At 50.4% G+C, this 21,651-nt stretch overlaps 2 protein-coding genes across 5 annotated transcripts in view; one reads left to right on the top strand and one right to left on the bottom strand.

The window, feature by feature from the left end:
- WDR3 (WD repeat domain 3) overlaps positions 1 to 2,115 on the top strand; it is a 30,326-nt gene extending 28,211 nt beyond the window's left edge. For all 4 annotated transcript variants that reach the window (XM_006097478.3, XM_023761246.1, XM_023761244.1 and 1 more), the window contains 2 exons: positions 232 to 325; positions 576 to 2,115. In XM_006097478.3, the coding sequence (XP_006097540.1) occupies positions 232 to 325; positions 576 to 731 (250 nt within the window). In that variant the 3' untranslated portion in view covers positions 732 to 2,115. The remainder of the gene's footprint in view (positions 1 to 231; positions 326 to 575) is intronic.
- An 8,737-nt stretch (positions 2,116 to 10,852) lies between these two features.
- The window catches only part of LOC102430540 (myomegalin), a 139,152-nt gene continuing 128,353 nt past the window's right edge, over positions 10,853 to 21,651 (bottom strand). Inside the window, 9 exon segments of the mRNA XM_023761248.1 lie at positions 10,853 to 11,142; positions 11,735 to 11,786; positions 12,599 to 12,645; positions 12,914 to 13,052; positions 14,896 to 15,039; positions 15,801 to 16,018; positions 16,533 to 16,643; positions 18,091 to 18,327; positions 21,127 to 21,251. Of these exon segments, the coding sequence (XP_023617016.1) occupies positions 10,997 to 11,142; positions 11,735 to 11,786; positions 12,599 to 12,645; positions 12,914 to 13,052; positions 14,896 to 15,039; positions 15,801 to 16,018; positions 16,533 to 16,643; positions 18,091 to 18,327; positions 21,127 to 21,251 (1,219 nt within the window). The 3' untranslated portion in view covers positions 10,853 to 10,996.

Genomic DNA, 21,651 nt, shown 5'->3' with positions numbered 1-21,651 from the left:
TTTGAACCTGTGATAGGGTCTGGCACAGTGTCTTTAAACTGTTATCAGATAGAACTGAATAGTAGGGAAGAAAGTCCTTTCTCCTTTTTACTAGAAACGTCTCTATATTCCCATGATGCTGTAACGGGTGTTTTTGCTTTGCTATTGTGTCTGTTTGCTATTTGTGGAAGGGGTAAGTAGAGCCAGCCCACTACCCCTCTTCAAAATACGGCTGTTTTCTTTTTCTATTAGGATTCACTTTGGGCAGATCACTAGCAACCAAATGCTTGTGCCAGTGATCGAAAAATTGAAGGAAACAACTATTTCAAAAGTCAGCCAAGTCCGGGTAAGTATGTTGTAGAGCTACAGCAGCGGGGGGAGACCCTAGTGTATGACTGAGGCACAGCGCCCTGGGCTCCTTCTGTCTTGGGGGGTATTGGCCAGACATGATCTGTATTTGAGGTTAGCTTGGCGGTGGAGCTGGTAGGAATAGGAACACAGGGCCCCAGGCTTACTGGCCCCTGACTCACATAAGCTGATTCTTAAGGTACTGAGCTCACGTGAGACAAGTTTCACCTTTCTGTCTTCTGCTTCAGGATGTTATCGGCTTCAACCTGGCGGGTCTTAACTATCTCAAGAGGGAGTGCGAGGCAAAAAGTGAAGTTATGTTTTTCGCTGATGCTACCAGCCACTTGGAAGAGAAGAAGAGGAAGAGGAAAAAGAGGGAGAAGCTGATTTTAACACTGACCTAGAACTGAAATATGGTGCTTTTTCTACTTTTAAAAAGGACTTCTGAACTCAGCAGCATTAGAGGCCAAGTCAGCTTACAAGGAGCCAAGTAAGAGCTTACCGTCTGCCGAGGATCCCAGGATGTGGCCCTGCTTTGCCTGTGGGCTCCATTGCTTGGACTTGACCGATGAGTCGTGGAAATCTTTTCTGTGCCTCGAAGGTTGGGCCTTTCAGGAGTTGGTCCCCTTATAATCTAGCAGAAAGCAAAGAAATTTTTTAACTAGGTGTGTGTTTCCCTAGAGTTAACATTTCAAGAGTATCTTATTTCTGCCCTGGCAGATTTGTGACCCTGCGTTCTCCGGCTGAGACAGGTGCACAGTTGAATGTCCTCTGCCCACAAATGCACGGTCATGGAGAGCTGAAAGGACCATGGAAATGACCTAGAGCGGCCTCCTTAAACTAACTCTTACAGACTGTTTCTGTATATAGAAATATCCTACTTGCGAACTGCTTATCCTTCTCAATAAATTAGTTGTTTCTAACTAAAGTGCAGTCGAGCTGAGACTCCTGGCTGGCTTCTGGGTGATGAGTGCCCTGTATGTATAATGTGTGTCTACATGGCAGGGAGTTGGGACTGTTTTAGGAAAAGAAATTGACAAATGGCCTTTCATCAGAGCTTTGACCTGGTTGAACTCTTGAGTCACAGAAGTAGATTTTACGCTTTTTTTGGGGAATGGGGATTTCTCATTGCCCTTATTACTGACTGTTGGACTTAAACAGATGCCTTATGGAGCCTGCTTAGACAGGTGACTACAGGAAGATCGCGACTGCTGCCAGCGGGTGCTGACATCACGGGAGGCTGGGATGGGTGTGGGTCTGTTTCTAGTGAGAGAATTCTGATTTCCCCTGGAGCCTGTACATAACAATGTTGGTCATCTTACCTGTTCAACTTTGCATTTTTATTCAAATTTTATCTCTTTGAGAAACACACTGTCATTTATGTCATGGCACTGTCCTTGCTGTACTCTAATATGTACATGTCTAAATAAGTTGTGTCATTTACATGTTTCATCTTTAAAAAAAATCAGAGAGGTTATATTTATATTTATCTTCCCAGGGCTGGAAAGCATGGGAATTGCCCAGTTTTCTAACTTTCTACTAAAGGAATATGTCTAAGTAGAAAGTTCATAACTACTTACAAATATATTGTGTGTGTGTATATGTATAGTGTGTAAGAGCTGCATACTTATTTTTATATCAGAATGTTTTATGATGTAATACTAAATTATAGGCAGAGGCCTTCCCCTGCATTTGAAGAGCAGGTTTCCATTTATATGTATTTTGGAGGGATAAAAAATAATGAAATTTATAAAAATAGTGCCATAAAGTTGCTTTGATCATTTAAAATCATTTGCATTTATATGTTTGTACTGATTATCTTCGATCGGCTGCCTCCTGTGCACACCTGACAGGGGATTGAACCCAAAACCTGAATATGTGCCCTGACCAGGAATCGAACCAGGGACTTTCGGTGCATGGGTCAGCATTCAGTCAGCTGAGTCACACAAGCCAGGGCCATATAAATTTTAGAATCAGCTTATAAATACCAAATACCTGCTGGAATTTTGGATTGTATTAGATCTTTTGACCAGTTTGGGAAGAATTGACATCTAAACCATGTAGAGTCTTCCAACCCACAAGAAGTTTTATCTATTTAGTTCTGATTTTCAGTGTACTGATGTTACACCTTTTTTTTTTTCTGATAATGCAATATAAGAATTGGTCAAAAGAAGATATATAAATGACCAAAAGCCCATGAAAAGATGCTTGCCTCAGTCCTCAGGGAAACAAATGAATACTACAGTGAGTTACCATCACATCCATTACCGTGGCTAAGATAACCTGGAAAGTCCACATGTGCTGAGGATGTACAGCAACTAGAAGTCTCCTCTTATGGTATGAACAATGGTACAAGCACTTGGAAAAGCTGAATCACAAACATACCAATCACAAATAGCCCTTCTACTCCCAAGTATTTATACTATATGCTCACACAACAGTCTGTAATTGAATATCCATTAATAGCTTTATTCATAACAGCCAAAACCTGGAAACTACTCAGATGTCTATTAAAAGGTGAATATACACTGAGTGGCACTGTTGATGTAGTGTATGGATGTACTAATATGCATGTAGTAAGATGGATGGATTTTAAAATCATGCTATCGAAGAGTCCTCTAACTACAGCCCCTAGTAGAAAGGTAACATACCGAGGACACTATACTTATGTGACAAAGACCAGCTTTGTCAGTGAGGACATCAAAAACACCCTGGCCGGTTGCTGGGTGGTTAAGAGTGTCGGCCTGCAGATCTTGATTCCTGGTCAAGGGAATGTACCTAGGTTGCAGGTTCCTGGCCCCTGTCCGGGTGTGTGCAGGAGGCAACCAATGGATGTGTATCTCCTCCTCCTGTCTCCCACTCTCCCTAAAAATCAGTGGAAAAATACCCTCAGGTGAGGGTTGAAAAAAATAAAAAATCATGCTACATGAGGGAATGCAGACACGAAAGAGTACAGTTCCATTTATATAAAATTAAAAATGCAAACCCATCTAGAATGAGCGTGCTGACTCCCTCCAACACTCTAGGAGCTAAACGGGCACTTTGAGGACCTGAGGAGATGGGGTTCAGGGGGCGGGGAACAGGGTGGCAGACAGTAGGTTGGGCTGCGATGTTCTGTGAGAATCAGGAGAGGGTGTGGTTGGAGTGAGGGTCATGGGGTAAAAGGTGGGTGTGAATAATTATCCTGGTCCCATCAGTGTTGAGCCATGTCCTGTCCCCCCATCAGCTCGAGTCCCAGGAAAAGCAGAGGAACCCTGCCATCCTGCGGGAGGATATACCGGACGCTCTCCTGTCTGAGCCACAGTTAGCTGCTGTTTTGGGGCATCCAGGGGAAGCTGGGCAGAAAAGCTGCACACCCTCATTTCAAAGGTGAAACTCAGACATTCACTCATAACTGCTTTTCAGATCTAGGGAATCTGGTTCTTTGCCGTTTCCTTTGAAACGTCCGGGTTTCGTGCTGGGCCAAGGGGGTCTGTGGTGAGCAGGCCCTGCCCCCAGGGCCAGGTGTGCGCCTGGCTCCGTGTTTCAGGTCTCGTGACCTTCTACCTGCAGGGACATGGAACCATCCCAGCTCTGGGCGCCTTTCCCTTTCCCGGGTCAGCTGGGTGCTTATTTCAAGTGAACCTCAGACCATCCACAGTGGCCCCCATGACCTGCTACAAAAGTCAACCACTTCCAGAGCTTTGCTGGCCTTCTGTGAGGGACACAGGAAAGCAAAATTCACATCTTGGGGGGCAAGGCTCCTTTGTCTCATTTGCCTTTGCTTTGTATCTGTGTATCTCCCTCCCCCATGGTGATGGGGGAGCTCATGGAACCCCCACCTTCACTCCTATTGGCCTGGGCTCTGGTCTGAGTAGAAACTTTTTTTTTTTTTTACACGAAGGCACAGTAGAAAGCTCCAGGCTTTATACAAGGAGGGTACAAGCAGGGAGAGGAGTAAATGCAAAACTGCCAAGTAGCACAAATAAAAAAACTAGCACTTTTATATTTGTAAAGTGCTTTATGCTTTTTAATGATTGTTGACAGCTGTGGTTTGACCTTTAGTGCTCTCCAGCTCAGCTGCTAGCGCAGTGGTTCTCAACCTTGGCTGCACATTAGAATCACCTGGGAATCTTCTTAAAATCCTGATTTCTGGGCCTCATCCTCCGGCAATTCTGTTTCTTTGTTATGGGGTGGGGCCACAACATTAGTAACAAAGAAACAGAATTTCCAGAGGATGAGGCCCAGAAATCAGGATTTTAAAAAGATTCCCAGGTGATTCTAATGTGCAGCCAAGGTTGAGAACCACTGTTGTGATTTACATAATGAAAGGAGGACACTGAACATGCGTGTGCGTGACAGGACACTGAAGGCTAGTCTGGAAGGGCCACAGATGTCCTCACTGACAAAGCTGGTCTTTGTCGCATCCGTAGGGTGTCCTCGGCACGTTACGTGTCCTGGGGGGCTGTGGTTAGATGACTCTGGTGTAGATTTCAGTTCCCTGGGCTGAGCCCCTCCCCTGGGTTAGCCTCTAGAAGTCAGAGTGGTGGGAAGCAGCCTTGTTTTCTCACTAGTGATGGGTACCCTGTACTTTTCATGGAAACATCTTCACATGAAGGAGATAAAGCAACCACAAGGTTGTTTTTACAATTCAGCAAATTTTCTGGACATGCCAGTCATTTATACTTGATCAGTTGTATTCTAGCAAAGAACACACAACCCAAAATCTATGAGACTCAGTGAAAGGAGTCCTGAAAGGGACGTTCATCACATGACAGGTCTACCTCAAGAAACAAGTCTCAAATAAACAATCTAACCCTACAACTAAAAGAACCAGCAAAAGAACAAGCCATGAGTAAGAAGAAGGAAGGAAATTAGAGCAGAAATAAATGACACGTTATTTGCAGATGACATGATATTGTACATAGAAAACCCTAAAGACTCCATCAAAAAACTATTAGACTTAATAAATGAATTTGGCAATGTAGCAGGATACAAAAGTAACACCCAGAAATCTATGGCTTTTTTATACACCAATAATGAACTTACAGAAAGAGAAGTTAAAAAAGCAATCGCATTTACCATTGCAAAAAAAATTAAGATGCCTAGGAATAAACTTAACTAAGGAGGTAAAAGACCTGTACTCAGAAAACTACAGGACTTTGAAAAAAAGGGATAGAGGAGAACATAAACAAATGGAAGAATATACCGTGATCATGGATTGGAAGAATCAACATCATTAAAATGTCGGCCTGCGGACTCAAGGGTCCCAGGTTTGATTCCGGTCAAGGGCATGTACCTTGGTTGCCGGCACATCCCCAGTAGGGGGTGTGCAGGAGGCAGCTGCTCGATGTTTCTCTTTCATCGATGTTTCTAACTCTCTATCCCTCTCTCTTCCTCTGTGTAAAAAACAAAAACAAAACAAAACAAAAACCCAAAGATCAAAGAAACCAAGAGCTGGTTCTTTTGAAAAAATAAACAAGATTGATGAACCTTTAGCCAGACTCATCAAGAAACAATGAGTGAGGACCCAAATAAATAAAACAGAAACAAAAGTGGTGAAGTAACCACTGACACCACAGAAATACAAAGAATTGTAAGAAAATACTATGAACAACTATATGCCAACAAATTGGACAACTTGGCCAAAAGACCAATTCCTAGAAACATAAAATCTTTCAAAACTCAATCAGAAAGAATCAAAAAAACCTGAGAGACCAGTAACAACTAACGACATTGAACCAGTGATCAAAAAACACCCAGCAAACAAAGTCCTGGACCAGACAGCTTCATAGGCGAGTTTTACCAAACATTCAAAGAAGAACTAACACTTCCTCTTCAAACTATTCCAAAACTTCAAGAGGAGGGAAGACTTCCAAGCTCCTTTAACAAGGCCAGCATTATCCTAATTCCAAAACCAGATAAAGACAACACAAAGGAACTTATAGGTCAATATCCCTGATGAACATGGGTGCTAAAATCCTCAACGAAATACTAGCAAATCACACCCAGCAACATATCAAAAAGATCATACACCATGACCAAGTGAGATTTATTGTAGGGATGCAAGGCTAGTACAATATTTGCAAATCAATAAATGTGATACATCGCATAAACAAAAGATAAAAATCACATGATCATATCAATAGATGCAGAAAAAACATTCGACAAAATCCAGCACCCACTGTGGGACTAGAACAGGGGCGGGCAAACTTTTTGACTCAAGGGCCACAATGGGTTCTTAAACTGGACCGGAGGGCCGGAACAAAAGCATGGATGGAGTGTTTGTGTGAACTAATATAAATTCAAAGTAAACATCATTACACAAAAGGGTATGGTCTTTTTTTTTTAGTTTTATTCATTTCAAACGGGCCGGATCCAGCCCGCGGGCCGTAGTTTGCCCACGGCTGGTCTAGAACCAAAGAGAGAGGTCAGGCTGGAGACATAGGAGTTGGCCCAGAAATGGTTCTTTCACCCGTGGGAGAGGGTACCCTCACCCTGGGAGAGTGGGCAGGTAGAGGTGTGGCTTGCCACCCCTTAAAGTGCCCATTACAGAGCAGCCAAACGGGCTTGCCCTGGCAGGAGTTAGTCAATCCCAATCCCCACGAACCCCATTTCAGAACAGTGAAGGTAACCTTTTTAAAAATGTAAGGCTTTGGCCTGGCTGCTGTGGCTCAGTGGTTGAGCGTTGACCTATGAACCAGGAGGTCATCCCCAGTAGGGGGCTTGATCCCAGTGAGGGATGTGCGAGAGGCAGCTGATTGATGGTTCTCTCCCTCTTCCTTCCTGTCTGAAATCAATAAAAACATGTTTTTTACTAAATAAATGAAATGTAAGGCTTTGGTGTAGCTCTATTCTAGCATATCAAACTCAAAGGCTAACACGGACCAAATAAACGAGGCATGCGGCCCACCAGCCGCGAGTCTGACATGCTCGGTGTAGATGGCCTGCGCCACATTTCAATGGCAACGTGTTTACTTTGGTAGCTGCACTTCATATGCGCTTAATTCAAGCCTTGAATTATATTGTGGTGTCTCCTTGTTGCTTGGGGAACAGCGGAATTCACCCCGAAAAAAGGAAATGCTAAGAGCCGTTCTCCCAAACAGAAGCAGAAGGGCACCTGGCACAGATGCACCCCACATGGGACTCAAAACCAAGACAGAGACGTGGTACTCTTCAGTCTCTTTTTTTTCATTCCAATATCTGTGGGCTCACCACTAACCTTTGTTGGCTAAGCCCTCAGGTGGTAAAGAAGTCATGGCAAAACAGAACTTAATTATGCAGCCTTTTCCACATTTTCCCAATGAATCTTGATTGAGGCCGGGGGGAGACTGTAGGTTTCTAAACGGCCACGTACGTGACCCCATGAAGGTGGCACAAATAAACGAGCATGCAATTGGCATATAAGTTCAGACCCAGAACTTGGACCCCCTCTGCCCCCCGACCCCCGGCATAGCATTTAGGACCCAAACGAGGGAGCACTTACCTCTTTCCCATCACTTCCCAGACGTGAGGGCGGGTCTGCTCCAGGAGCCCCTCCGGCGGCGGCTCGGATGCCTTCTGCCTGGTGGCTCCGAGGTCCCCCAGGGAACTCAACCACCCACACAGTCCAACTGTCTCCCATCACCCGCCCGCCCCGTGGGGCGCGGGAAGGAGAGAAGGTGGGCACAAAGCATCTCCTCCTAAGGGCGCTGCCTCGCTGGGGCTGAGAAACATGGCGGCGCCTTGTTGTGTGGGAGGCAGCCCAGGCCCAACCACAGCTCCAGAGGGTGAGAGCCCTGAGTTAAGGAAGCCTGGAGCCGGGTCCTGGAGGAGCTGGCGCAACCATCCCTCGTTTAACAAGGCATTTCTGTGCCTCTCTGTGCAGGAGTCTGTGTTCTTTCAATAGTTGGATTTTCCAAACGATTGACAAGTTTTGTAACTCATCCCCATACTATTGTACCACCCCTGAGTCCTCTGGGCCTTTGGTGACGTCCACCTTCCCAGCCTCCCCTCCATCGGAAACAGGTGTTTCCTCTCCACTCACCAACTAGGGAACAACAGCCTGCAGGTGGGAGAGCTCGCCTCCTCGCCCCCACCAATATATCCAAACCCTCTCTCCTTTCCCCTGCAGAAGCCCCCGCGCCTCGGGAGCAGTTGCCATCCGCTGTATCACCTGTACTCACCCTCAGACCTGCCACCACCAAGACATGGAGTGCTTGTTCTGTCTCTCCCTCACCCCTGCTCTGTGACTTCAGCTTCCATGTGGACCCCCCCCCCCCCCCGCAGTGACCGCTCAAATCCTGCCCTCCTCACTCGGAACTTTCCTCACCACACACTAAGGCCCACTCTCACCATCATGCCTTGGACCTTGCCATAGGACAATTAGCACACTACCCCCAAGATATGACGCTTAACACCTCACTCTCCCATTCGTTCTTTTCATCTTCCCAGAACGCTTACTCTAGGATGCCTACTCCTAACTTTCCAAAACCGTCAACCACAAATCCACCGACTTCAAAATGTTCTTATTATCCATCATCCCCTCCTGCCCTTACTTTTGTCCTTTTGTGATTGGCTTCCTTCACTGAGCATGTCTTCAAGGTTCTTCCATGTAATAGCATGTATCAGAAATGTATTCCTTTTTTTAAAAGGCTGAATGAGCCCGGCCGGTGTTGTCCAGTGGTTGAGCATCAACCCATGAACCAGAAGTCACGGTTAGATTCCTGGTCAGGGCACATGCCCAGGTTGCAGGGGGCATGCAGGAGGCAGCCAATAGATGTTCTCTCTCATCGATGTTTCTGTCTATCCCTCTCCCTCTCCCTCAAATCAACAAAAATATATTTTAAAATAAATAAATAAATAAATAAATGGCTGAATGCTATTTCATTGTCTGCATATATCACATTTTGTTCATCTATTCGTCCATCTGTAGACATTTGGTTGCTTCCACATTTTAGCCATTGAGAGCAATTCTGCTATGGACATGCATATGCAACTATATCTTCTTTCAACCGATCTGCAGGATGATGTAGTTGTTCTATTATCAATTTTTTGAAGAAACTCCATGTTGTTTTCCATGGCAGCTGCACCACTTTACAGTCCCACTAGCAGTGCACACGGGTACAGTTTCTCCATATTATCGCCAACACCGTAGTTTGGTTATTTGCGGGGGCAGGATAGGCATCTGAAGGGTGTGATCTTTCTTATTTCCTTCCTTCCACTAGCTTTGGGTTTCCTTTGTTCTTATGAATATAATTCATTTTTAAATCCTGCTTCCTGTCATCCCTGACTTCATTCCCCTCCTCCAAACACCACAGCACTTTCAGGCAGCACATGTGTCCTGCCTTGTATTGTGGTTCGTTGTGCAGGTTTTTCTTGCCCTCCCCCTCTGCAAGCTCAACAAGGCCAGAATTTACATCTGATTCGCTTTTGTAGCCTTGTTGATCAATACGTTGATCATAAGATCAAGTAGCCACTCACTGCCCAGTGTACGTGAGGTGTTGTGCCAAGTGCTTGCCATACAGCCTCACTTACTCATTCCACAACCTCCCCATTTCACAGACGAGAAAACTTAGGCTCAAAGAGAAAATAACCGGCCGGACTACAAGGCTCTTAAGTAACAGAAACAGGACGCAAGCCCAGGTCTGTGTGGCCATAAAGACCGTACTTCCCTATATTCCTCTGGCTCCATTCATGTATTCAATCAATATCGATTAATAATCGATTACATGTGTCAGGAACTGTGTACTTCCTGCTCTTACACAGGCAGCCTAGAGACTGAGGCAGACACTGGAGACAAAGCAGGCGAAGAAAACCTTTTATTTCTTTATGCACATTTTGCTCTAATAGCCCCCAGAAAGAAAGGTTTCATTTCCTCCCACAGATCCTGTCCACCAGTCATGTCAGCCTTCAATCTATCGCTCTAGCAACATATATAAATACGTATCATACAGCTATACACACATACACACGCTCTGAAGCACCGCGGAGACAGGCTAGGTAGGCTTTAACACACCGTCTCTCACGTGCCACCTACGAAGGTCACTGGTTTGCTTTACACAGACTTTCAATGGCTTGGGCTGGCCATGTGTCCCCAGTCCCCGGAGGGAAATCCGGTGATAGCGGGACAGCATACCCAGCGTGAGGCCGGCACACTTTGGAGATCACGGGAGAATAAAGGAGGGCGCTGGCTAAGCATGAGATGGTGTCCGGGAGTCGCCCCTTCCACCGTGAGGATTGAAAGGACGCACTGCTGCTGTGCGGGCGGATGCCCGGTGGCCTGGGACCAGCTGAGCTGGCCCGGGCAGGCGCAGGCATGGCTCTGAGTGGTGCTGAGCCCCCTGCCCAGCAGGGCACCGCTGCTCCGCCATGTGCTTCTGGGTCTGCCGAGCAGCTCCAGTGTCGGGACCACATGCCCATCGTGGGAAGCAGGGTCCTGGTTCCCCTGAGTTGACTGAGGTTTAGCTGCTGGGGCAGATGTGCGGCTGCGGGTCCCGGGCCCCCGGGGCTTTCACAAGCAGCGCCCCAGGTCCTCTACAAGCTACGCGGGTTTTGCTTAGTGATCAGCATGTTTTGCTTAGTGCTGGGCAGGGGGCTGGGCTGGTGTCTGTAAGTGCAGGGGAGGCCCCGCCTTCCGCCCCGCCCCACTGGCCGCATCTGACTCCTTCTTGACCCCGCCGCAGGAGAGGAGGAGCAGGGCCGGGGTTCCTCAGCAGAGAGGCAGCTGCACGAAAGGGGGGCAGGCCCATCCTTCCTGCTGCTTTAAGGACCTCTGGTGGCTTCGCTTCTTGCATGGCTCCTGGAAGGCAAGGGTCACAAGGCTGGAGCGCGCGGCAGAGCCCTTAGGGATTTCACCTGCAGACAAAACCACAACCATGTGAGGACTGTTGTCCGGCCCTCTGGGGGCACCGAGGCTGCAGGGAGCTGAGTGGTGGCAGAAGCCAGCACAGCGAGGGCCTGTTAAGAGGAGGAGCCGAGGGGCTGCCCTGTGGCCGGGGAGCAAGGGGTGCCACCAGGTTAGTGGGAAGGTTCCGTCTCCTCGCGTGGGATATCGCTGCTCCAAGCCACCCTGCACCCAGTGGCCGGATCTGACCACCCCCCTCAGGGGCCCGCTCACTCTCCAATTCACTTTGCAGCAAAATGATGGCTCTGCGCTCTCCCAGGGAGAGAATGCTCAGTATGACACATGCACACACAGAACGGCGCGCTGTGGGAAGGAGAGGACACTGTGCGAGAGCCCCTCCTACTTGAGGAGAAAAAGGGGCCACATCAGAGATCATTTAGGTCTGGTGCCACCTCTTACAGCTGAAGGGCAGCCAAAGCCACACAACCGGTTAGTGACAAGCCTGGGATTAGAACCCGGCCCAGGCCCCTTGCCACGGCCTCGCAGGGGTAGAGAGAAACTTCCAAGCCGGGGAGCCAACGGGAGCTGAAGCCGGTGGGTTACCTTTGCTGGGACAGGAATAAGGCTTTACAGAGGCAATCTTGGAAGTGTTCTTCTAAAAAGGCTCAGGAAAGAAAGGAATCATCAAGAGAAAAACAAGAGGGAATTAGAAAAAGAAAAAAAAAGGGGGGGTGCAGAGTTTAATCCATTTTCTCACTGGAGAAACCCACATGCTCCCTGGTTACCATTCAGAAATATGCTCGGCTGCTATGGCAAAGCAGTTAAAGTCCAGGTTAGAAGACTCGGTTTCTGATTGGGAAGCCATTTCTAACATCTCAAGTTTTTCTGCAAAGTACTTGCTAGGAAGTGTGTTAGTGCTTTCAGCAACTGTAGAGAATGTCTGCCGTGTACAGCACATCTTTCCCTCTACGGTTCAACCACTATTTATCAAATTCTCTTAGGTCAATAAGACCCAACGGCTTTTTTGTGTGATGTTGCTTAAAGGATATAGCAAAATCAAATTGCTGTTTTCGGCCCAATAGTGTGCAGTGAATTCAACATAGTAGGGGACACTTTGCTTTTATATTTTCATAAAGTAGCACAGAAAAGCCCAGCACACCACCGGCCTCAGGAGCCCTTTCCTGGGGCTGAGGCAGAGGCCGACTCCCACGGGGCCTCTGACTCCAGAATCAACTGAGCTGCATTTCTCTGGGGCCCTGACCTGGCAGAAGAGGAGGGGGAAGTGGAGTAAAGAGAGAAGACGGAGCCCCCAGTGGAGGGCGGAGGGGGGGACTAGAGGATGCCCGCTGGCTGCCTGCTGACCACCTGCGCTCCTCCGCGGACCAGGAGCCCGGTGGCCGGAGCAGGCGGAGGGTCACCCGCAGACTCTGGCGACAGATGCGGGTGGGTGTGTGGTGTTTTCCTTACCTCCAGATTAGTCCTTGCCTTCTTCAAGACATCGTGCGTCCTGGTCACTGAAAAACAGAAGAGCCCAACAAGGTGGAGATTACCAGCAAGCGGGGCCCACGCTGGCCTTGGGTGTGTTCCCCAGTGTGTCTTCCAGGCCAACTCAGCCTGGGCCTCCTGCTGCCCCCAAGCCCCACATCGCTCTGCATTCATGCTGACTCGTGGCGCAGGAGGCAGGGGCATCACATCAGTCTCCCCTCCCCTGCCCATCCGCAGCTCAGTGCGGAGTCCCCCCTCCCCCCCCCCACCCACTCCCCTCCCGGCTCAGGCACCCACGCTGGCTGAAGATGAACTGCTCCAGGCTCTCCTTCTGCCGGCTGGCGGTCCTCAGGCGCTCGGCCGTGCTCTGGAGGAGGCTCTCCTGCCTGGAGAGCTTGGTTCTCAGCTCCAGAAGCTCCTGTGTCGTGGACTCTCCCTGGGGAAGAGGAACAGCTGGCTGTCGATGGTCAGAGGCCTACACACCCCATCTCGTGGCTTTTACAATCCAAAGCAGGATTCCTTGATCTTCCCAATGGTTTCTGGAGTAGATTCCATGGAAGTCTCAAAACCCTGCAGTGCTGACAGCTCAGGATGAGCCAGCAGGTGGGACACTGAGCACCTGGGAGTCCCAGCAGGTGGGATACTGAGCACCTGGGAGTCCCAGCAGGCGGGGCACTGAGCACCTGAGAGTCCCAGCAGGTGGGACACTGAGCACCTGGGAGTCCCAGCAGGTGGGACACTGAGCACCTGGGAGTCCCAGCAGGTGGGACACTGAGCACCTGAGAGTCCCAGCAGGCGGGGCACTGAGCACCTGAGAGTCCCAGCAGGTGGGGCACTGAGCACCTGGGGTCCTGAGCCAGCAGGTGGGACACTGAGCACCTGGGGTCCTGAGCCAGCAGGTGGGACACTGAGCACCTGAGAGTCCCAGCAGGTGGGGCACTGAGCACCTGGGGTCCTGAGCCAGCAGGTGGGACACTGAGCACCTGGGAGTCCCAGCAGGTGGGGCACTGAGCATCTGGGAGTCCCAGCAGGTGGGGCACTGAGCACCTAGGAGTCCCAGCAGGTGGGGCACTGAGCACCTGGGAGTCCCAGCAGGTGGGGCACTGAGCACCTGGGAGTCCCAGCAGGTGGGGCACTGAGCATCTGGGAGTCCCAGCAGGTGGGGCACTGAGCATTTGGGAGTCCCAGCAGGTGGGGCACTGAGCACCTGGGAGTCCCAGCAGGTGGGGCACTGAGCACCTGGGAGTCCCAGCAGGTGGGGCACTGAGCACCTGGGAGTCCCAGCAGGTGGGGCACTGAGCACCTGGGAGTCCCAGCAGGTGCGGCACTGAGCACCTGGGAGTCCCAGCAGGTGGAACAGTGAGCACCTGGGAGTCCCAGCAGGTGGGACACTGAGCACCTGGGAGTCCCAGCAGGCGGGACACTGAGCACCTGGGAGTCCCAGAAGGTGGGACACTGAGCACCTGGGGGCCAAGCAGCCTGCAGGCCTACACTCCTGCTGCTGAGAGGACCTGACTCCAGGACAACCCGAAAACTCCCGGATGTGACCAAGAGCTCAACCTTAGTGCTGACGTCCTACATCACTGGGCATCACACGGAAGCCTGATAATTAGGAATATTGTGCCTAGGGAGGCAGGGCTGGCCAGAGACTGTCTGCACTTTTGTAAATATTTGTGCCAACCGCAAGATGGCAAAATCCTCCCCCTTGGAATTAGATTAGGTGGGTCCCCTAGGTGTCGGCAGCTAGAATCTGGAGCTAGAAGCCCTGGAGGGGATTCTGACCTGCCTGTCCAGGTGCCGCCTACCAGGGAGCAGGCCTGAGGTCTGAGAGCACGGGGTGGCTGACGCTCCAGGCCCGGCCCAGAGATGCAGACTGAGAGCTCTATGGGTTCCAGCAGGCGGCCCTCTCAGGGGACATCCTGGGACCCTGCTTGACTCTGTGGGTGGTGGGTGGGCGGGGGCATTGATGCTTGAACTTGTCCCTGAACTTCTCAGCCCCACTTCAGGAAGTTAAAGAAACGGAGCATTGACGCTACCAGGCTTCTCCTGTCTCTCCCTTCTCTACATCCTTTCTTTCCCCTTTGATTTCTATCCTGGGGGTTGGGCGGGAGGAGAAGGGATGTGGTCAGAATGGCACCGACAGCAGCCCCCACAGACAGAGGTCTCCCCCAGGTCCCGTCTATCTGACTCGCCCTGGGCTCCTGATCTCCAGGATCTGCGGGGCAGGGGACGCAGCGTGGTAACTGGGGGCAGAACCAGAAAGGGTGCTGGTCTCTTACCGCTTTGCCAGGCAGCGCAGGGCTGTGGGAGTTGGGCAAGGCCGCCCGCCAGAACATGGTCAGGAGGGAGGCCGACTCATCCAACACGTGGCCCAGGGCACTGGCGCTGCTGCGAAGTTCACTGACGCCTTCGCTGCCCAGCACCTGGGAGAGAGGGAGGAGCGCGGGCATCACTGGGGCTGAGAGATCACTTCCCCTAAGCACGTTGTCAGGATCTTAGGCTTTAAGCTTCCTTTGTGAGTGAGGCAGACACAGGCCAGATGCACGGGGAAGCCTAGCCTGGAAGCCCAGCCCCCGGCCTCAGCGGTGACCTCCCACCTGCAAGGACTCAGCGGATCCCAGCTTCCCCCACATTCTCTTTACTTCTAGTCCTGCTCCAAGCTCTGGAGTCTAAAGTCCTGAAGGGGAGCAAACTATACCATGAGGGCATACTGATAAATTAGAATTAAAGTTACTTGAGGAAGAGCAGGTGCAAGAAAGACACTCTGACCCTCCTTTGTCCCCCTGAAAAGAGGAAATAAATCTCCCGTGTTGATGGCAGGAGCGGGTGGAGGTGGAAGAGGGCATAGAGGGGTAAGTGATGAGGGGGAAAAGAAGCAATCAATGAATGCATGAGTAAGTGGGAGAAGGAGCTAAAATCAGAAGAAAGGGCCCTGGCCAGTGTGGCTCACTTGGTTGGGTGTCGTCCCGGGTGCTGGTTCAGTTCCAGGTCGGGGCACCTGCAGGGGTTGCAGGCTCCGTCCCCGGTGGGGGGCATGCTGGAGGCAGCCGATTGATGTTTCACTCTCACACCGATGTTTCACTCTCTCTCTCTCCCCCTTCCTCTCTCTAAAAATCAATTTAAAATAAAAATCAGAAATAAAAGGGCCCAGGATAGGGGCACCCAGGCACTGTGATGTGACTACCTTAGAGCCCCGAGCCTCGAGGCCAGGGCAGCTGCAGGCGGATCTCACGGCTGACGCGATCTTGCTGGCCAGCAGCCTGCCCTCCCCGATCTGCTGGCTCAGGGCGCTGTAGTCGTCGATGTGGCCGACCACATGGCGGCCGTGCTTATTGGCGAAGCAGCCGTCAGCAGCATCGCCCTCCAGCTTGGGAGGGCTCTTCACTCCATCCAAACCCAGATCTGGAAAATAAAGGCACAGCAAACCCCACTGCTCACATCAACCCGAAACACACAACGAATGCTGCAAGGGCCAGGGCAGTCGTGGAAAAGCACGGGCGTGAAGTCCAGATGGTCTGGGTTCTATGCTTTATCATCTTTCTTACATCATCTCACAATGATAGAATTGCGGGAGGCAAATTTTGTGTTTATTGCACAAGAAATATTTGGGACAAATGTTTTTAATTAAAACATTAAAACGTCTGGGATGAGAAGACAGAGAAGGAGAGGAGGCTGGATTCAGACAGCACTTTCAGGAAGGGAGCGACTTTGTGCGATGAAGCAACAGCGGAGCAAAAGGAGACCCACAGGAGAAAGTGTAATGACAGGAAAGGTGGCCAATGAGTGGGGCCAACGGCCTTGGGGCATGCAGAGAACACGCCCTAAATTCAGACAGTGTGTGTGCAGAAACCCGAGGGTTACCTGCAGTAACAACTTTCCATCACCAGCCCCTGTGCCCTCTGGTTGCCATAGTTACCATTTGTCCTACTGAGGAGGGCGGTGTCCGGACCGGGAGCCGTGAAAGAGCCCGGGAAGACCAGGGCTGGGTTCATGCCGACGTCCCGAACGGGAGGGGAGGCAACTGCATCTGGGGGTGAAGACAAGGACAGTTCTCAGGGGCCCTGGGACACGCTGCTCCCACGCACAGGCACACCTCCTCCCTCGGCCCCTCTCACACCCACGGGCCACAGCACAAGCAAGAGCACATCAACCACGTGGTGCGGAACAAGATGTTCCTGAAGTTGAAGGGTGGAGAAAGCAAAGTCTAATTTAAAAAATTATCAGGTATATATTTTTCTAACCCCAGTTTTGAATACGATTTTGCATGTAGTGTCTAAAACTGTGCTTTGTAACAAAGTATAAATATGCATAAATATAGGTAACATATATGTTAAAAATACTGAATCAAGGAATAAAGGGACGTATGGGCGACTAAACCCAGAATTCTTTTTTAATATATTTTTATTGATTTCAGAAAAGAAGAAAGAGGGAGAGATAGAAGCATCAATGATGAGAGAGAATCATTGATCAGCTGCCTCCTGCACGCTCCCTACTGGGGATGTACGCCAACCTGGGTATGTGCCCTTTACCAGAATCAAACCCGGGACCCTTCAGTCCACAGGCCGATGCTCTATCCACTGAGCCAAACCAGCCAGGGCTAAACCCAGCATTCTAGTCACCCTTCCAATGAGGAGTTAGTGCTGGGAAAATGCAGCAGCGTGGGAAGAGCAGGAGACAGGAGCCTGGGGGGCCGGGGGGGCCGGTGGGAGACCAGGCAGCAAGCCTTCAGTGGAGGAAGTGACACGTGTCCTGAAGACAGAGACCATCCTGCTCAGCCAGCGTGGCTTGGAGCCTGCTCCCTGTCAGGCCTCTGTGGTGGGACGGGACGAGGGGTAGTCACTGAGGTCCCCCGGTGCCAGGGGAAGGGAAGCCAGGCTAGAGAGCCTGGATGGCAGCAGCACCGAGAGGAACGCAGCCTGGAAATCGGAACCTCTGGTTCGGTCCTGGGTGGGATCTGAGCCCCATAAGCCTTAGCAGGTCAGTTAACGTGCCAATGTTTTCTCCCGCAAAAACAGAGCGTAAAACCTGCCCTGCCGTGGATGAAATTATTTGAAAACTTGTGGGAAGTTTTAAAACACTCTACAAATACAGGAGTCGTTAAGGCACATAACTGTCAATCGTTGAGCAATTCTTACTGTGCCAAGCGCTTGTAAATTATTTCATTTAACACTCCAAATAACCACACAAACTCGATACTGTTACCCGCATCTTAAAAAATGAGGAAAGGCAGCTTCAATACCGGAGGAGCTCAAACACCTGGCCCCAGGGGAACACAGGTAGGTGGCACCTCAGGGTTGGAGGCAGGGTTGAGCCTGAAGCCCGCGCCCCGCTCAGGCACTGACTACACTGGAGCATCTCCGATGTCACCCTGACCTTAACTAGGGAGCTTGGAGGAGGCAAGCTGTCCCTTCTACCACAGACGCCTGGGGGCCAGGCAGCTGGCTGCGGGCTTCCCCATGCCCTTCCCTTCCTACCTGGGAGGAGCGGCTGCTTGTCTCCAGGGCCCGTGCTGGCGGGCGAGCTGTGGCTGCTGGCGGGGCCAGGGCTGGCTCTGCTGGCACCTCGGTCCAGCTGCTGCTCCAGCTGCAGCCGCAGGCTGTTGTTCACCTGAATGCTCAGCTCCAGCTGCCCTCTCAGGGCCCGGATCTCTGCCACCAGGTGGCTCAGGTCGCTGCTCAAAGGGACCTGGTGACAGGCATCCCAGGTGTGAGCTGAAAGCAGAGAGGGAGGGGTTGGTAGCTCTGATCCAAGTATTTCTCAGCATTTGTCAGACACTCCGTGACATTCCTTTCTCCAGGACTCACTGCCATCGCAGAGTCCCAGGCAACAAATACACCTGTGATGGGAATGCCACTTGTCCTGTGTGGGGTCTGGCACACGCCCAAGTCTGGACTTTTTCTGAAATTATCCACATGCATCTAGAGGGCATTTGATTGGCAGCTGAAGTCAAGCCTATCATTTCAACTCCATGTTGACTTGAGTCCTGCTGGCTAGTGAGCAGGGTCCTCCAAGACAGGAAGTTAGCACAGAACGAAAGAGGGGCAGGGGCTGGGGGAGGGGAGACTGATGACCCCCACACTCAGGAATCAAGGAGAGAAGGAGGAAGGCGCCAGACCTTCGGCAGCCTGTAACCATGGGAACCAGGCACCACAGACTAGGGATCATACCTGATTGAACTTTACCTTCTCCATGTTTTTTACCTCTACTCACTACACAGTCTATTTGTAGCTACTGGGAATGAAGAGATGTGAAGTCACCTATAAGACCACAACAGCTTAGCTGAAAACTTTGAGGCCAAGTGTATTTGCAAAGGTAAAATCTGTTTTGGTTGCTAGCAAGGCAATGGGATGCATGTACCGTGTGTGCCACGCAATCCACGCACCCAGCTGCCTCTGGGCCACAGACCTTATCGGACGCATCAATATTCCTGCAATGACTTATGTGAATATTCTCACTAAGTGGGATAAGTGGAGACTGTGAACGCACTTTGTCAGTTCAGTTAGGTTTCGTCACCAAATGAGCACATGAGAAAGATTTCCATTCAGAGCTCTTGCTGGATTATAGCATTAAGGATAAGGGGTTCTGGGGCTTGAATCCTAAAAGACCCACAAAAACGGATAAAGGCACAAAAGGGGAGGTGATTCGGGACACTAACCCAAAGTTCCATGATGCTCCTTCTTCTCTTTCTTTCCCTCCATCCAAATTCTCACAACATTTTGCTTATTAAAACATGCTTTTCATTTATCCATTCCCCTTTCTCTTCCTGATAGCACCTTGGCTTAGTCTCTCATCACTTAGCACCCAGGACATCACTACACCCTTTCAGGAGGTTTCCCGACTCTAAGGTCTTCCAGCTCCCACCAGGCCCAGCAGTCTCACCCTCCTAAGATTCCGTTTCCACCATGGACCTATTTTGCTCGGAAAGATCGAACTCATTTTCCATCGCCTGCTTCACAGAATGTAAAGTTTCAGCCTCCCGGTAGGTCTTCTGTCTGCTGGCAACTCTCCTTCGGCTGATCTGACTTCTCACCGCCCCCTCTCCCCCCGAAGCTCTCCTCCAGGCAGGGAGGTCTCCCAGCCCAGTACACCCAGACTTCGTATATCAGCTCTTCTCTCAGCCTCCTGGGCCCTCTGTACTTCTTCAAGTCCCAGTTCATTAAAATTAGGAAACTCGATCAAGTTTTACGAAAATTCAAATTTGGCTGAAGAGTGAAAATTCTTAATATAATAAACCATACTGTTTATGGAATTTTGGAACATATCATCAAAAATACCTCAGCGCTGGAACACTCGGGGAGTCAGCTCCTGTCCAAAGCAGGAGCTGCTTCTACGTCATCCTTGACAAAGCATCCCTCTCTACTGAAACGGGGCTTGGGAGGGGAGCTTACCCCTCCACAGTCCGGCCTCTCCACCACCGGAAGGCTCCAGGGACAAGGAAAGCGTGAACTGCAGATGCAAATCCCATCGCCCCTCACCCCTGGCCCTCTGTTCAGCCCTCTGAACACAAACACACCTGACCGTTCTTCAAATGTTTCAAAGCCAGTCCCCATCTTCTCAGGATCTTTCCAAGCCTAAAAACTGTTAGTCTCTTCAACCAGTTTGAGATTTCTAGTCCCTCAACCTCATGGCCTATGTCTTCACAATGTTCCTTAGTTTGTCAATGTTCCTTACAAGACGGTACCCACAACCTGACAATATTTCAGACGTGGTCTCACCAGAGGGACACCACGCTCACACCATGGTGGTCTTGGGCTGAGGTGGCTCCACTATCAACCTTGGCCTACAGCATCCTTGTGGAAATGTGTTTCCACCTCTTGCCCTCATCCGCGAGCCCATGGACAGCTACAGACCCAGGATTTCCACATCCTGTATTTCTACCACTATTTTTATTTATTTATTTTTATTAAATTTATTGGGTGCCACAGATGATTTTAATCAAGCTCAGGACTTTTAAAAATTATTATTTCAGCCGGTGACAAACATCTTCTTTAAGAGTTTAAAATTTAAATCCAGCCTTGAAATGTAGGTCCTATTAGTGGTATTTCCATAAAAACAATTCCTGTATCTTTTTCTTTTCTCGCTAGGAAGGGGTCATAGTGGGAGCAGGCGGCCTGCTGCATGGGCCGCATGGTGGTTGGGATGTATTGTTCACACTAGTCAAGACCTTTTCAATTGATGATACCATCAGGACAGTTCTGTGCACTTAAACAATATCATTGTATATCTGGACCTTGAGGAACTGGCTTCTGGCCTAGATGGTGGGTGAGGTTTGACTCTGTTGTCTCTTTTTAAGGATGTCTAGGCTCGACCTCACTGTTGTCACCAACCTCCGGGCTTTGCATATGAGAGCTCCCCTGTTTGGACTGGGAGCCCCAGGCCTAGCTGGCGGTTTTTCTGAGACAGGCTGTAGCTTTCCAGCACCTATACACTCCAAGGTGAAGAAGACCCCACTGAGATCCTAAGCAGGGGCAGGAAGCTCATGGCCAGGGGGCGGGAGGGAGAACTCATACCTTTCGGCCCCTTCTTGGAACTGCCGTGAAGCACCTCATAGATCTGTAGCTCCGACTGGAGGGTCTGGAAGAGCTGCTGCTTCTCCGCACACTGTTGCTGCAGGAGGGCCAGCTTGTGCTGCAGCCTGCGGGGAGGAGGAGGGAGAGGGCGCTGAGCCGACAGGGCGCTGGGCCACACCAGGGCCAGATGCTGCGAGCCAACCTTCACACCTTCACACAAGAGAGGCTTAGCCCGAGCTGTCAAGGCGGGGTCACAAAGCCCCTGGCTTTGAGTTTACAGGTGGGGGACAGAGGCTGGAGAGGGGAAGTGCCTGTGGAGTGGTGTTATAGCTACAGTGGCTGGGACACACCAGCACAGCGTTCCTACTGCCCATGCTCTTCTCACGCTGCCAGGCAGTTAGCGTTTAGGCTGGTGCCGGGTTCTACCTTCCCAGAGAAGTCCCTCCTTCTGTGCATGTCACCCATGAATCAGGAATCGCAAAGGGGAAACAGGTCCCCAAAAGGGGCCTTTAACTGTCTTGCCAA

The sequence above is a fragment of the Myotis lucifugus genome, unplaced genomic scaffold (assembly GCF_000147115.1).
Source record: "Myotis lucifugus unplaced genomic scaffold, Myoluc2.0 scaffold_203, whole genome shotgun sequence".
NCBI classification, from domain to species: Eukaryota; Metazoa; Chordata; class Mammalia; order Chiroptera; family Vespertilionidae; genus Myotis; species Myotis lucifugus.
Note: the sequence above shows the minus strand (reverse complement) of the source record. Positions and strands in the feature narration are given on the sequence as shown.